The 13,217-nt window shown below is 43.1% G+C and overlaps 1 protein-coding gene across 1 annotated transcript in view; it reads left to right on the top strand.

The window, feature by feature from the left end:
* Nucleotides 1–3,460: 3,460 nt before the first annotated feature.
* TRPM6 (transient receptor potential cation channel subfamily M member 6) overlaps nt 3,461–13,217 on the top strand; it is an 86,373-nt gene continuing 76,616 nt past the window's right edge. Inside the window, exon 1 of the mRNA XM_058044564.1 lies at nt 3,461–3,541. Within this exon, the coding sequence (XP_057900547.1) occupies nt 3,461–3,541 (81 nt within the window). The remainder of the gene's footprint in view (nt 3,542–13,217) is intronic.

Here is a 13,217-nt window from a genome sequence, read left to right as displayed (position 1 = left end):
GGGTGTGGGAATTTGCAGCATAAATTGGCTCATATAGATTTTTGCAGATTTTTAGGTCTTTGTACTAGGTAAGAAATCGCAAGACCTGATTTCAGGGAAGACTGAGAATATCTTATGTCTGAAAGACTCTTCACAACTTAGAAAAAAAATGGCAGAAACTTGGAATTAAGAAAATGCTTGCAATCAGTGGAATGTGTACAGCTAGCTGTGACACAGTAGCTGCATGTGCTGGGATACTTGTGTTTCAAGTTCCCTATGGAGTTCAGATTCATATGAAGAGTGGGCACAGCAACAGTTACTGATACATCCTATTATAAGATTTATTTTCTTCATTTATAAACATTGATGATACTAGCAAATTGAGCCAAAAGCTTCTATGCTGACTCAGGATGACTTGATTGAGAAAATTTATTTGACAGTAACGTAATACCTTAAAAAAAGGATGTAGCTAGGTGAAGAATTAACATGATGTTCAACACCTGCTAAAATTTCTAGAAGTCCATCCTGTTATTAGAAGCTGTTATACTTTCTTAAGGTCTACCATGTGGGAAATGCAATATAAAAGTCTAAAGACAAAATAGAAGAAATACAAGAAGTAGAAAACCATGTTTGGCAGGGGGCTGGAAACAGTTTTATTATCCTTTCTGTCTTTGAAACAACAGTTCATATGAAACTACTGCCAAGTTTGACAGCTAGTATTTCCAGAGGTCCTGAGGCAGGCCCAAGGACCAAGCAGACTCTGCTTTTTCGGGGTGCTGCTCAGACTGTGTGTACGAGCTCTCTTCTCCCTGGTGCTCACAGAGGCTCTGCTCCGGCGCCGGCAATGGAACAACATGGCCTGAAGGCAAGCCTCTCCTGTAGGGAGGAGGAGGGACACATGAGCACAACAGAGAAAGATAAGAATTGGCTGAGCAGGAAAATTAGAAATTGAGACAGAAAATGGAAGAAAGATCTAGAATGTACAAGTGGATAGGAAATATAGACAACATCCAGAATTGGATGGACATTTGAGCTCACAGTCAATGCAGTGGCCAGAAACCAACAAAATAAAAGAAACAGCAGTCAAGAAGCAGATGAGAGAGCAGAGCTTAGATATGAAGGAAATGGAGCCTGGGGTTTATTATAGGAAGAGGGTAAGTTTGAGATAAGAGGAAATGGAGATTGGCTGAAAAGTAAGGTTTGAGAAACAAGTTGAAGAAAACAAAGACTGGAAACTAATTCAGGATAAAGAAGAATGTGGTACAACCAAGTATAATTATTGTAGGGACTTTGTTTGGTTTGATGGCTGTGGTCCTTGGGACATTCAAGGGCTCCAGTCCTGTAGGGGGAAGTGGTAACTGCTGAGGGGCTGCTGAAGTTCCTTTAAGTTTTGTCAGTATGGAAAAACTAATACAGAAAGTGTGTGAAGATTACTAGGAAGATCAAGAACCTAAGTGTTCAAAATTTTATCCAGATTTCATCACTTTATAAAGACTTTAATTAATACACTGGTCACAGACTGTTTTCTTATTCATTGGTTGTGTTCACTGTCATGAGCTGTAATACTGCTACTGTTCCTTTTTCACCTTATTGCCTTCAATAATGTCTTGATTACCTGTGATTCAAGTCTTCATATTTCATAATTCAAGCAAATTGCTACTTTTCTCTTGGACCTTTTTGTTACTGGGGACAGATAGTGCCTGCCAGCACTGGGGCAGATAGCGCCTGCCAGGATTGGGGGCAGATAGCGCCTGCCAGCACTGGGGGCAGATAGCGCCTGCCAGGATTGGGGGCAGATAGCGCCTGCCAGGATTGGGGGCAGATAGCGCCTGCCAGGATTGGGGGCAGATAGCGCCTGCCAGGACTGGGGGCAGATAGCGCCTGCCAGCACTGGGGGCAGATAGCGCCTGCCAGCACTGGGGGCAGATAGCGCCTGCCAGGATTGGGGGCAGATAGCGCCTGCCAGGACTGGGGCACTGGGGGCAGGTAGCGCCCGGCTCGCTCAGAAGCCAGGGGTTAAGGACGGCGCCCCGCCCGCCCCGCGCTGCCGCCGCGGGCCAAGGATCGCGGCCCGGGCCATGGCGGCGTGGCGGGAGCTGCTGCTGTCGCCGCCGGGCTCCGTGTGGCGCTGCTGGGGACGCGGCTGGCAGGCCCCGCACCGCGAGCGCGCCGACCCGCAGGTGAGGGCGGCGCGGCCGGCGGGGACCCCGCTGTCCCCCAGCACGGGCGGTGCCGTGTCCCTCGTGTCCCTCCTGTCCCTCGTGTCCCTCGTGTCCCTCCTGTCCCTCGTGTCCCGGCGGGCAGCGGAGGCTGTGAGCGGCCCTGCCCGGCCTCGGCCGGCTCGGCCGGAGCGCTCGCCGCGCCGTGAGGGGCGTCGGGGCCAACCCGCAATGGGCAGCCGGCTCCGTCTGAAAAGTGCAGGCGGCCTGGGGGGAGCAATCAGCGTTAGCTGACGGCAAAGAGAAACCCCATGGCTTCTGGGGCTGTTTCACCAGGGATCTGGTGTTCTGGGGCCGGTGCTGTTTAGCTCCGGGTATTTCTGCAGACGGAGACTTGAGTGGTTTCATACAAACACATAGATCTGCTTGTATTCTCGTGGCCGTGAAAGGCTTTTGGCAAAAAAAAAAAAGACTGCCCACGCTAGGGGTAGGCAGTTTTGCCGGAGTGATATTCCAAATGGCCACGAGGTTAGGTGCAACATGCCAGAAAAGTGCCTCCAGCTTTAGTAAATTGTCACGTTTTCTACTGTGATGCTGAGTGAATGTTTTTATTTCTTTGTTTGTGGCTTTGGAGGTTTTTTTTTTCTGTTTGTTTTTTCTTTAAATTTAAAGATAGAACGTTTGTGTTTCAGATGTTTGGGATTGAAAAAGAGAGGTCTGCTACTATACATAACATTACGAAGCTGGATAATATTTCACACAGATCATGCTGTAGCAACATTGTTGTAGCAAAGTATCTTCTGAATCTTTTCCAGATATGCTTGCGGATAAAAGGAATGTGTATACAGTGGAATATTCTTTATATGTCTCTTCATGAATACCCTTTTCAAAATACAAAATATCTTGTAAACTAAGGAAAAATATGAGCTAGTGTTTTGAGTTGTGAACACCTGAAGTCAAACCACAAAATTCTGCTACCAAAACACTGCAGTAGCCGAGTTTTAGAGATTCATGTCTTTTGGACCTGCCAAGGGAATTGCAGTGTTACTTATAAGAATCAGTAGATACTGATGTGAGCCTAAAATGAGTTTAAGGAAATATCATCACAGTTTTCTTTTCTTTCTCTCTGAAGCATGCTGTAAAGTTGTGAAATCAATTTACAGGTTTTTGGTAAGTTTATCTTATACCATAACAACTTTATTTAAAATAATATCAGGCTTATATTGTAGTAGTAAAACCACATTAAGCAGCAAATAGGTTACTGTGTTTGAACCAGTTTCCTTAATTGTTTTGTGGCTTGGTAAGGAAAAAATGTAGATTTCATGACGGTTACGAGGTCAGGGTGTAGCCGCAGCTCTCTTCACAGAGAGCAGGCAGGCGCAGTCGTGCGCAGGGACCGCCTAGTAATGAATGTATTGAAATAGGTTGTTTCTAGTAGTAACCAGATTCAGGAAGAAAACATTACAATCATCCAGAGCTATGTCAGTAAAAGACATTTCTCTTTGAGCTTCACCGTGATTTTTTTTTATTTTTTTTTTTTATTATGGGAACAGGGAGCAGATAATTGTTACTTGCTACTGCTCTCCCCTTCTGCCCCTTTGTGACCCCCTAGTGAAAGGCAAAATGCCACGTACTAGCTTGAAAAGAGCGGAAGGTAGGTGAGTTTGAAATGTCTACTGCTCATAAAGGAAAACATAGTTTCAATAAACATGTCTGTTCAGGCATACATATAATTATGCAGTAGAGACAGTACTCCAGTCTGGGCTGTGGGTAAATGATTTACCTGCCTCCATTTCAGTTTTCAAAATTGATGTTGGCGCCTAAGAGCAGAGATCCCTCTGGAGCCAGTGAAACCTTGTGTACAAGTTGACTGGCTTTGTGGAGAGCCTCATGGGCCTGGAAACAGTGGAGCGTCACTCCTTCATTCTCCCCAGGACTTCTTGTTTGCCTCTGCATAACGACACTGGGAGGTGTCCTGGATAATAGAAAACAGGATTTAATGGCCATGAAGCCAGAACTGTGCTGTCTGTAAAGTGGGATTGCAGCACAGGACAGCATGTCGCGGGAAAGCTGCAGCGGTATGAGGGGAAGGTCAGTCCCTTCGTGGGGCTGTCAGCACTAGGATGAACGTGATTGCTGTCACAAATAGGAATGCACAGACCATGCTGGACTACTGTATCCCATCTACAATCTCTGACAGTGTAGTTGTAATCTGGTCTGTGGAAGATAAATGAAACTATTCCAGGAGGAAAAATCTATGTGAACTATTGCATTACTCTTCGTACCTATTTTCCTACATAAATAGCTCCTTCATCCCTCCTTTTTATGGTTCAGATTATCTTAAGTTTATTTTTTACTTAGTAGCACTATGTTAAGTGAAAAGGTGGATCCCTGCATGTGTGTCCTCCAGCAGGCTGATCTATAGGTTTTTCTGTGCTCTCCATGGAGGTGTTAGGTTCAAACAGGGTAATCCAAGTTTTTGGGTATTGCAGCAATGAATTTGAGACTCCTTGGGTGATTTACAGCACAACCTGAGGTGATAACAGTTTTGCAAGTTTTGGTCTTCCCTCTGTTGCTTTCAGACAGGCTCTATCAAGTGCTGTGTGAACCTTCCTTGAGTCTTGTAATGTATAAACTTATTACCATGTAACATACATTCTAGGTAAAACCTTGTGATTGACTCTGTGTGACTTGAATTACCAGTACTTTTGCTTTACGTTCACCTCTCTAACACTTTCCCTCAGTTTTTGAGGTGGTCACACTTTCACCTTCCAGGTGAAAGAATAGAGACCCTGGTCAGGGGCCATAGCTGTTTAAGTCTCAAAGAAAGCAGATAGCATTTAAGCACTCGTCTTCATCCTTTCTGTAGGATTGCCATTCCTTTGCATCTCTGTGATAGTTCAGTTGCTGTTACATCCTCTTCCAAGTTGTACAGTACTCTCTGTCCATCATATAGGAACAGAATGAGGCATCTAAAAACAGTTTCTGAACTTTCTTATTCTTTTTACCGGGACAGAAGCCAGGTGCTGTCATGATGTACTTTGATAAATGCTAGTCAGCAGAAGGGGTTTTTAAAACTCATTGGTGATGTGACATATTGTCATCTCTGTTTCCAAATCACAAGCTAATAAAATTGCTGCTTCTGGTTTTTCGTAGTTGTTAAGTCTTAGAGATGTGAGTGGAGGTCAGCCCTCTTCTGTGTTATCAGTAATGGAAATGTCTGCAGAGGAATGGTGTTGGGGCAGATGCATGCCTGCCAGCCTTCAATGGTTTCAGGTACAGTGGTCTGGAACTTGGTAAGCACCGTGGCTGCACTTCGGTGTCAGCCCTGTGATGTAAGAAAATTAGTGTTTCCACAATGGAAACAAAAGTGAGACTTTTCCTAGTGAGCTCCTCCTCTAATGCTAGAGATTGCACATGGGTGATGGGGACTCGGTTGTATCTCTGAAGGGTTGGCAGCCTGTTCTGACTCTCCTGCTCTTTAGGCTCATTGTCAAGGTCAGGCTGTGGAAATACATTTTTTACCAGCCTGGCTGGGGTGGGATGATCCCAGGTTTGATCAGTCCTAGACCTATCAATCCTATAAACCAGTGCATTTTATTACCTTGTATTGACTGGCTTTCCATTTAACCCCCAAAGAGGCATAGCAGAACTTCTACTAGTACATCCCAAGTGCTTATGAAATACGTCCTCCTCTCTGCCTGCTGCTCAGCCAGTGCTTCAGAAAGGCTGTGTGGCAGTGCTGCGCTACCTCAGCCCTCACAGTGAGCTCCTCCTGTCCATTCTCCTTACAGCTCCCTCCTTGCCCTGCCCCTTCTCTCATCACTTGTGCCACCACAGCTCCTGAGACCATCCCGACACACATGCAGGCATCCTGGTGAGCAGAGTGCTGCCAGAAGGCTGGGTGGCACTTGGAGCTGCCGTTTAAGGGAGAGGAGTTGCCATCATGGTGGAGCAGACAGGAGAGCATGCCTTGGAACAGAGCCCGCGGGCTGGGAGCCTGGAGCACAGCCCAGCGTTGTGCCAGGAGGGCAGTGCTGAAGGCTGCCAAGTCGTTCTGTGCAGCCTGGCTTAAACTGCAATCACAGCTGCTCCTTTCTGCCTGGCCCCGGGGAAACCTCAGCCTTGGGGAGTCACTTTGGCCACTGTTGCAACCCCCAGTGAATAAACAAGGGGATAAGCCTGGTGAGGTGGAATATGTCTCGGACATGAGGCTGAAGGTGCAGAAGGACCTGGTGGAGAGCTTAGGGGGGTGTCCAGGTGGTCTCTGGGGCAAAGGGGTGCAAAGGGGCCCTGCAGTGCCCTGAGGCTGCTCTCAGGCCATGGGTGACTCTTGCTCCAGCTAGTTTGTTGGTCTGCAGTGTTTGATGGATTGATGATGTGACTTATCTGTCATTAAAAACAATTTATTATTAACTGTGAGCCGATATGGAAAAGGAAAACTTTGTTTTTGAGGGTGGTGTGGACGGCAGAGCTGAGGAGAGCGATAAAACATGTCCAAGTGAGAAATGCAGAAGTGAGGCTGACCATACCTTCAGCCTCTTTAGAAAGTGCCCAAGATGTGTTTCCTCTTTCTCTGGAAAATGCAATTTCAGTCCTGTGACCTGTCTTGTAATGTGTGCAAGGGCCGCTGTATGCAGCTGTCAAGCCCAAGAAGATTTTGTGACTATGTGAGACAAGCAATGGAGCAAAAATAAGAATTCTGATAGAAATGTCAGTGAATACTCATATGGCTCCAGACATGAGCTGTGCGGATTGCTCGCATCATGGAATCATAAAAGCACAGAATAATTTGGGTTGGCAGTGACCCTGAAGATCAGCTAGTTCTTACCTACCTGCCACCTTCTTCTAGAGCAGGTTGTTAATAACATGTGACTTCCTGGGGCCCTTCGTGCTTCCTCCAGCTGAATTTTTTAACTTGCATTTGCTTTTCATGTCGGATACTACAGATATATCTGACCTTTATAGAGTCACCTCTGTAGTCAACATTAAACCCTGTGTTGGGAAAACTTAAAAAAGGCAAAAGAAAGCTCTGATATGTACTATCAGATAATTTTTTTCTCTTCCTCCTCCTGGTTTAAACTAGGTAGACCTTTGTTCTCCTTGATTTTGAATCCTTTGATGAAGGCACACACTTGTCACAGCAATGAGTAGCTGACCTCTGTGATTGCTCAGTGCTGGGTAGGTGAGACCAAATTTTAAAAAGAGCAGGTTGATTAGCTCTTGATAAGATCAGGCGCTTAACAAGTAACAAGTAACAAGTAACAAGTAACAAGAACTGCCTTTCTGTGACTGGCTTTCAAAGTGGAAATCTGAATGAGACTTGAAGCATTGTATTGACCCTCTGAATAATACATTTGAAACATCATTTTCTTACGGCTTCTTGGATTTTCACTTTAAAATTGCTTCCAATAAGATCATTTAATTTGGGATACGTAACTTGCTTTGAATATTTATAATTTTCTGATTATATCGCATTAATTACTAAAAAACCACCAAATGCCTGACTTTCTTTGGGACTGACTTCCCAAATATCGTTGGTAAGACTGGTAGGACTGTGCATTAAAAAATGATGACAATTCTGTCTCCAAAAGAGACACAGTAAAATAAGGCATGGTTATTTTTAAAGATGTATAATAATTTTCAAATATAGTTTGGATCAATTTGCCATTTCTTCCTCTATTACTGGTACCTGCTTTTATTTGCTGCAAGTTTTAGGCATCTCCTATAATTTATTCTGCAATTTGGACTACTTTTGTCAATAAAAATATTTAGAATTTGTATTTCTGTATCTTTACGTATTACTAACTTGTTCAGTAATTAATATTTTATGCTGCCCATTGAACTGGTTTTATAAGAGATGATATACAGTATTATATTGTACATAGTGCCAAAATAAACCAAATATCAGCTTTTAGCGAGGTGGCTGCCATCAGCCACAGGCAGGTTTTTTATGATGTCTATGGGCCACAGTTATAAAGCAGTCAGATCCAAACTGTCAGCAATCACCATGCTTCTAGAACAGTGGGTTTTGGAGTGACCTGCTTTCACTGAATTGCATCTCATGTCACAGAGACTTTCTGCATTTAGAGTTGGGGAAATCTGTTTCTAAGCAATTCGCAGATATCTCCTTCCAGTACAAGATTTCTAGCAATGTTTTTGAGACCTGTTTCAAGGATCAAGCTGAAGAATACAAACTGCGGTTTGAGATTCCTTGTGTTTACTTCTTTTGCAAAGTCCTGGGATGCTGGCAGCAGTGTTGAGGCGAGGTTTGGTGTGTCCTTTCCCACCTAGCCCAGTGCCATGGGCTGTGCAGAGGGACAGGAGTGCCCAGCCCCTGCCTCTGCAGGGCAGGAGCTCCTCCACCAGCGCTGCCTTCTGAGCTGGGTGTGCTCTTGGGTGGAGCAGCACTCCTTGGTGTGTTTTTCTAAGACATTGCATGTTCAGGGATAGCAGAAAGGCTTACTTGATCGGTTAATAAACTTAAATAGTAGAAAGTAATAAACTAATTGAAGGTCTAATATTCCAGACTAAGATAAGATTTCCATCAGTTCTTTGTTCCCTGTGTCCCAGGAGTCAAGATGAGCTTTTCTCACAAGGAGAGTTTTAGTTTTAGTATTTCCTACATTTTGTACTTCCTGCATTTGTTGTCATTTGGTATATGTGTTGGTATTTGTTGTGTTGTGTGGTCTACTCTGTATCAGAAGCACCACATTGGAAAGCCTAATAAAGTCAAAGAGTTTTTGTTTTTTTGGCTAAGCTTGTGTTCAAAATAGTGGAAACAGTTTTATGAGCCTTTGATGCAAGACCCTAATCCAGAAAATCACTTAAGCATACCTACTTAGGTTTTAAGTACAGTTGATTAACTGTGAAAGAAAGTCCTACAGCACTCTGTGGAGTGAAGATTGAATTAGTGTATTTTTGAAAAGCTAGCACACTACTTTTGTTTTGATTACAAAAACCCCTAAGATATCTCTTCAGAATGGCTGACAAGTTTTAAGAAGTTCTGTTATCCTTCTCTGACTTGGGTCTACATTTATCCTGCAAGCACAGGTGACTTCTGTTAGCGTTTGTACGGTATTTGTGAACACCTTGGAATATGTTTCCAGTGGATGGGTTTAAATTGGTTATAAGGAAAAAAATCACAGAAATTCTGCTGTGACCTGAAATTACAGACTATCTTTAAAAGGGGAAAATATAAAAGCTTCTCAGTGCTACTGAATCAGCAGTCTGCCTGCAAAGGCAGTTTGAGATTAGCTGATAGCTGTTTTATGATTGGACGTGGTGGTTTTGGAAGCTTTTAAATGAAATTATTTGAATATCTTTCACATTTTTCACAATATCTTTCAAATCTTAGTGACTGTTAGTGAGAAAATTTTCTAATGAATTCTATTGCTTATAGTTGTGTATTTCCATAGGTATGCAGAATCTTGAACACTGGGGCAAAGCAGTAGGTAAGAAAGACTGTAAACGCAAAAGCTGCCAATTAGATGCACCACTGTGTTGTAGTGATGGAGATCAGAGGAACCATAGCCTGTCTGTATTACAGAGCCAGGTGGTTGTCCTGTGACAGGGTAGCCTGAACACCAGGAAACTCCAGAAGTCCTGTGAGGCCGTAGAAAACCTGTCATGAGTTCATATTTTACTGCATGTGACCCTGGAGTTTTGCAATGTTTTTCTGCCCTACGTGGATCCAGAGTGGTGCTCTTTGTTTAGCAATCGTTACATTACTTCGTACCATAAGCATGCATGGAGTGGGTGCTGAACCACAGAGTTCCTGCTCTGAAAAGCTTGTGTGAGACAGCCTGTTAAGTTGGAAATCTCTTTAATGCTGGCAGTAATTTAACCAGTTGGTAATGAAGCCATGCAGAGTTTTCAGGGGTAAGGAAGGGTTCAAGATATACCAGCGTGCTTAAGCCCCAAGCTCTTGTGAAATAGTCTTGAGTACTAGCTTACAGGAACTCTGGCTGCATTTCAGGTATCTAATGTTACTGCAAGTGACTTGCTACATGGGAAGTTAATTTGCAAAGGGTTTAAGATACTTTAGGACACTCTGTTTGTACCACCTGCAATTTGGGGAAGTGGATTCTTGCACCACCTGTAATTAGGGGAAGTTCTTTCCCTCCTCTGATGTATTTGAATAAAGGTTTGTCACAGACTGCACCATGCTGACTTCTCACAGACACCTGAAAATAGTACCTCCCTCCTTCACAGTCACTAAAAGTTAGTTTGGATCTTTCAGATATTTCTGATTATTATATTTTTATTTCTGATTATTAGCTAAGTTCTTTGCAGGTCTGCTTGCGTACTGAGGCAATTCTATTAGCCCCATGATCATCTGTTGCTTTCTTAAAGAGTGTTTGCTTTCATCTAATAATTTTGAGGGCAAGAAAAGGTTGTATAAAAGTTGTATGTGATGCATTTTTTTTAAGTTGTTTTTTTTTTTTTTTTTTTTTTTTTTTTTTTTTTTTTTTCCCCTGAAATTGTGACAAATCTGTCCAACAATGCAGGAGTAGAAATACTGGCACCAGTAGTTAAGATCTTTTAGAAAACTCCAGCTCTTTGGAAGTGACATTGTGTACTGGTTTCACTAAACAGAGAGTGTATGAAGAGCTGACGTATGGTGCTTGACAGAACTTTTCAGCTCTTGAAGTACTGTTTTGGCTAAGGCACTGTGTTTCTCTGTTATCAGTACAAATTTGTTGCAGTTTCAGTAAGCTACTTACAACTTGATTGTTCTGCCTGGTTTCCAGCACAACGGTATTTTGCTGGACTAAATGAACTAACCTGTTATGTAAACTGGCTAGTCATTGTGTGATTTCTAATTATCTGCACCTGTCTGGAGCTACAATGTGTCATTAAAAGCAATTGCTGCTGTTTTGTCCAAAAATTGATTGTGTTTCAATAATGGATGACATTATTCTGCGCAAAGATGTGTGCCTTCTAATTTTCTTTTGCAGGCAATTGAACAATATCCAGAGCAGCCTGGCGTTTCATTAGAAAAGATATGTATCTCTGCCTTTCACCCTAAAGCAGGCATATGTACAGCTAAGGAAACGAAAAGATTGCTGTTTCATATTGACAGTGTAACCTAGTTTTCCTGAGTTTGGTACTTGACCCCTGAACAGTGTTTATTGTCTGGGCTCGAAGGAGCTGAATGTTTCCTGGTGCTCTTGGCTTAGTAAAGCCAATTTCAGAGCAGGGAGAGCATACATGAACCCCCTGCTTGGCAGGGTTTATTTTTCACAGTGCAGCTACAGGCTTTGGCTTCAGGTGGCCTTTGCAGGGATGGTGGTGGAGGGTGGCCTGAGGCAGAAGAAAGCAGAAGCAAAAATGGAAGCCTTCATGTGTTTTTGCTGGATGGGGGGTGGTGAAATCAGTGAGGGGAGCAGCGCAGCAGGGCGCGGCAGGGCGGCGTTGCCCTTGCCTGGAGGCTGGTGAGCCCAGCTCTGTGCCCCTGCCCAGACACCCCAGTGCGATGGGGACACACTCACTCTCCTTGCTGATGGCACCCCTGCCCTTTGAAGGACCTCTGTGCCAGGCTGGGTTTGTAGGTTTTGTCTGCTCTCACTGCTCAACAGAAGGAATTTTAAAGAAATGGGTGGTGCATATGTTTCCTTATATATTACACTGTGATCTCTTTCTTTACTTCTGGAGACCTTAATTTTTGAACATTTTGACCTGACAATGTCCCTTTAATACCACATTATGCAAGGATCTTAGACATTAAAGATATTGGAAAAGTGATTAAAAGCAATTTTCTAAAAACTACTCATGTGCCTTAAATTTCAGAGCCAAACTCTTGCCACTCCATTGACTAAATCAGTCTAGAAATCTCCAAAGCCTCTTCTGTGGCAGGGAATTATAAGCAGCAAGCTTAATCCTCAGACTGGTGAGAAAAGAGAAGCCAAAAGTCCCAAACACACGTCTCAGGACTTCCTTAGAGGAAAAAGTAGGAGGAAAGCTACAATAGAATTGGCTTCAGGTCTTTGGTACATCAGAGCAGAAATTTGCCAGTCAGAAGGAGTGTGTAGTTGTATTTTTGTCTCCTCCTTTAGGATTTTGTGGTGAAAAGGATATGTGTCAATGATGGCTGAGATATATGTGCCTCATTGTAGTGACAGGGAATATTTTCATTTGCTGTTGAAATTTAATTAAATTATGACATTTTGGAATATTATTCAGAGTTTTGTGAAAGGAGATGCTACAGAAGTCTTATACAAAACTAGGAATCAAGTTCTAGGACTTCTGTACATGTTACGGAAGTCTTTTACAAAACTAGGAATCAAGAGCTAGACTGCAAAAGTCTGCAGTTCAGAAGTCTCCTCTTTCCATTTTTATTTGCCCAGGCCTGAAGTCATGGATGACTGTAAAAAAGCATGAAGTTTCAAACCCCTTTTCCTAATGATATAATTAGTCTAAAAGCCTAAAGATTAAGAAATAAATGTTCAGGTTCTGCTGTAAATTGTACATACTATGTGAAGATTTCACCTATAAAAATTAAGAATAATTACTTAATTAAGTCCCAGAGGTTTCAAAGCTCTGCATCCAGCAGTTACTGCTCCTTTCAAGGAATTTGATGCTGATAAACCTGAAAAGAAAGGTTCAAAAATTTACAGGGAGAGTCTTTGAAGAATCTGAGTGCTATAGTGGCTGTTCAGTTTGCTGAGCTGTGACAGGCATCACTGACACAGCTCTCCAGGAGGCAGGGCAGAAAGCCCACCTGTCATCCACCCTGAGTGCTGGGCCCCTGCTTTTGCATTTCACTCTAGACCTGTTAATCTGTGAAGAATAATAAAAGAAGGACTCAACCATCTCCTTCAGGTAGAATGAGAATCTTACTTTTTTTGCCACAGCTTTAGTAAGATTGCAGTTTGCTAGTCTGCTGGCAGAAGAAGAATGCAATACTTACAGCAATTTTGATTAATCCTTGCCACTTTCTCTATTGTTCATATGTTTGACAGAACATCTAAATAATTCTCATGGTGGTAGTAAATTTAAATATTGATCTTCTTGGGGAATTCTGTAAAGCTTGGAGTTGAAGGGCTAAGACTGTTCAGAGCTGTAGCTTCAGCAAGT

The sequence above is a fragment of the Melospiza georgiana genome, chromosome Z (assembly GCF_028018845.1).
Source record: "Melospiza georgiana isolate bMelGeo1 chromosome Z, bMelGeo1.pri, whole genome shotgun sequence".
Classification (NCBI taxonomy): Eukaryota; Metazoa; Chordata; class Aves; order Passeriformes; family Passerellidae; genus Melospiza; species Melospiza georgiana.
The sequence above is the reverse complement of the archived record's forward strand: the minus strand, read 5'-3'. Positions and strand labels throughout refer to the sequence as shown.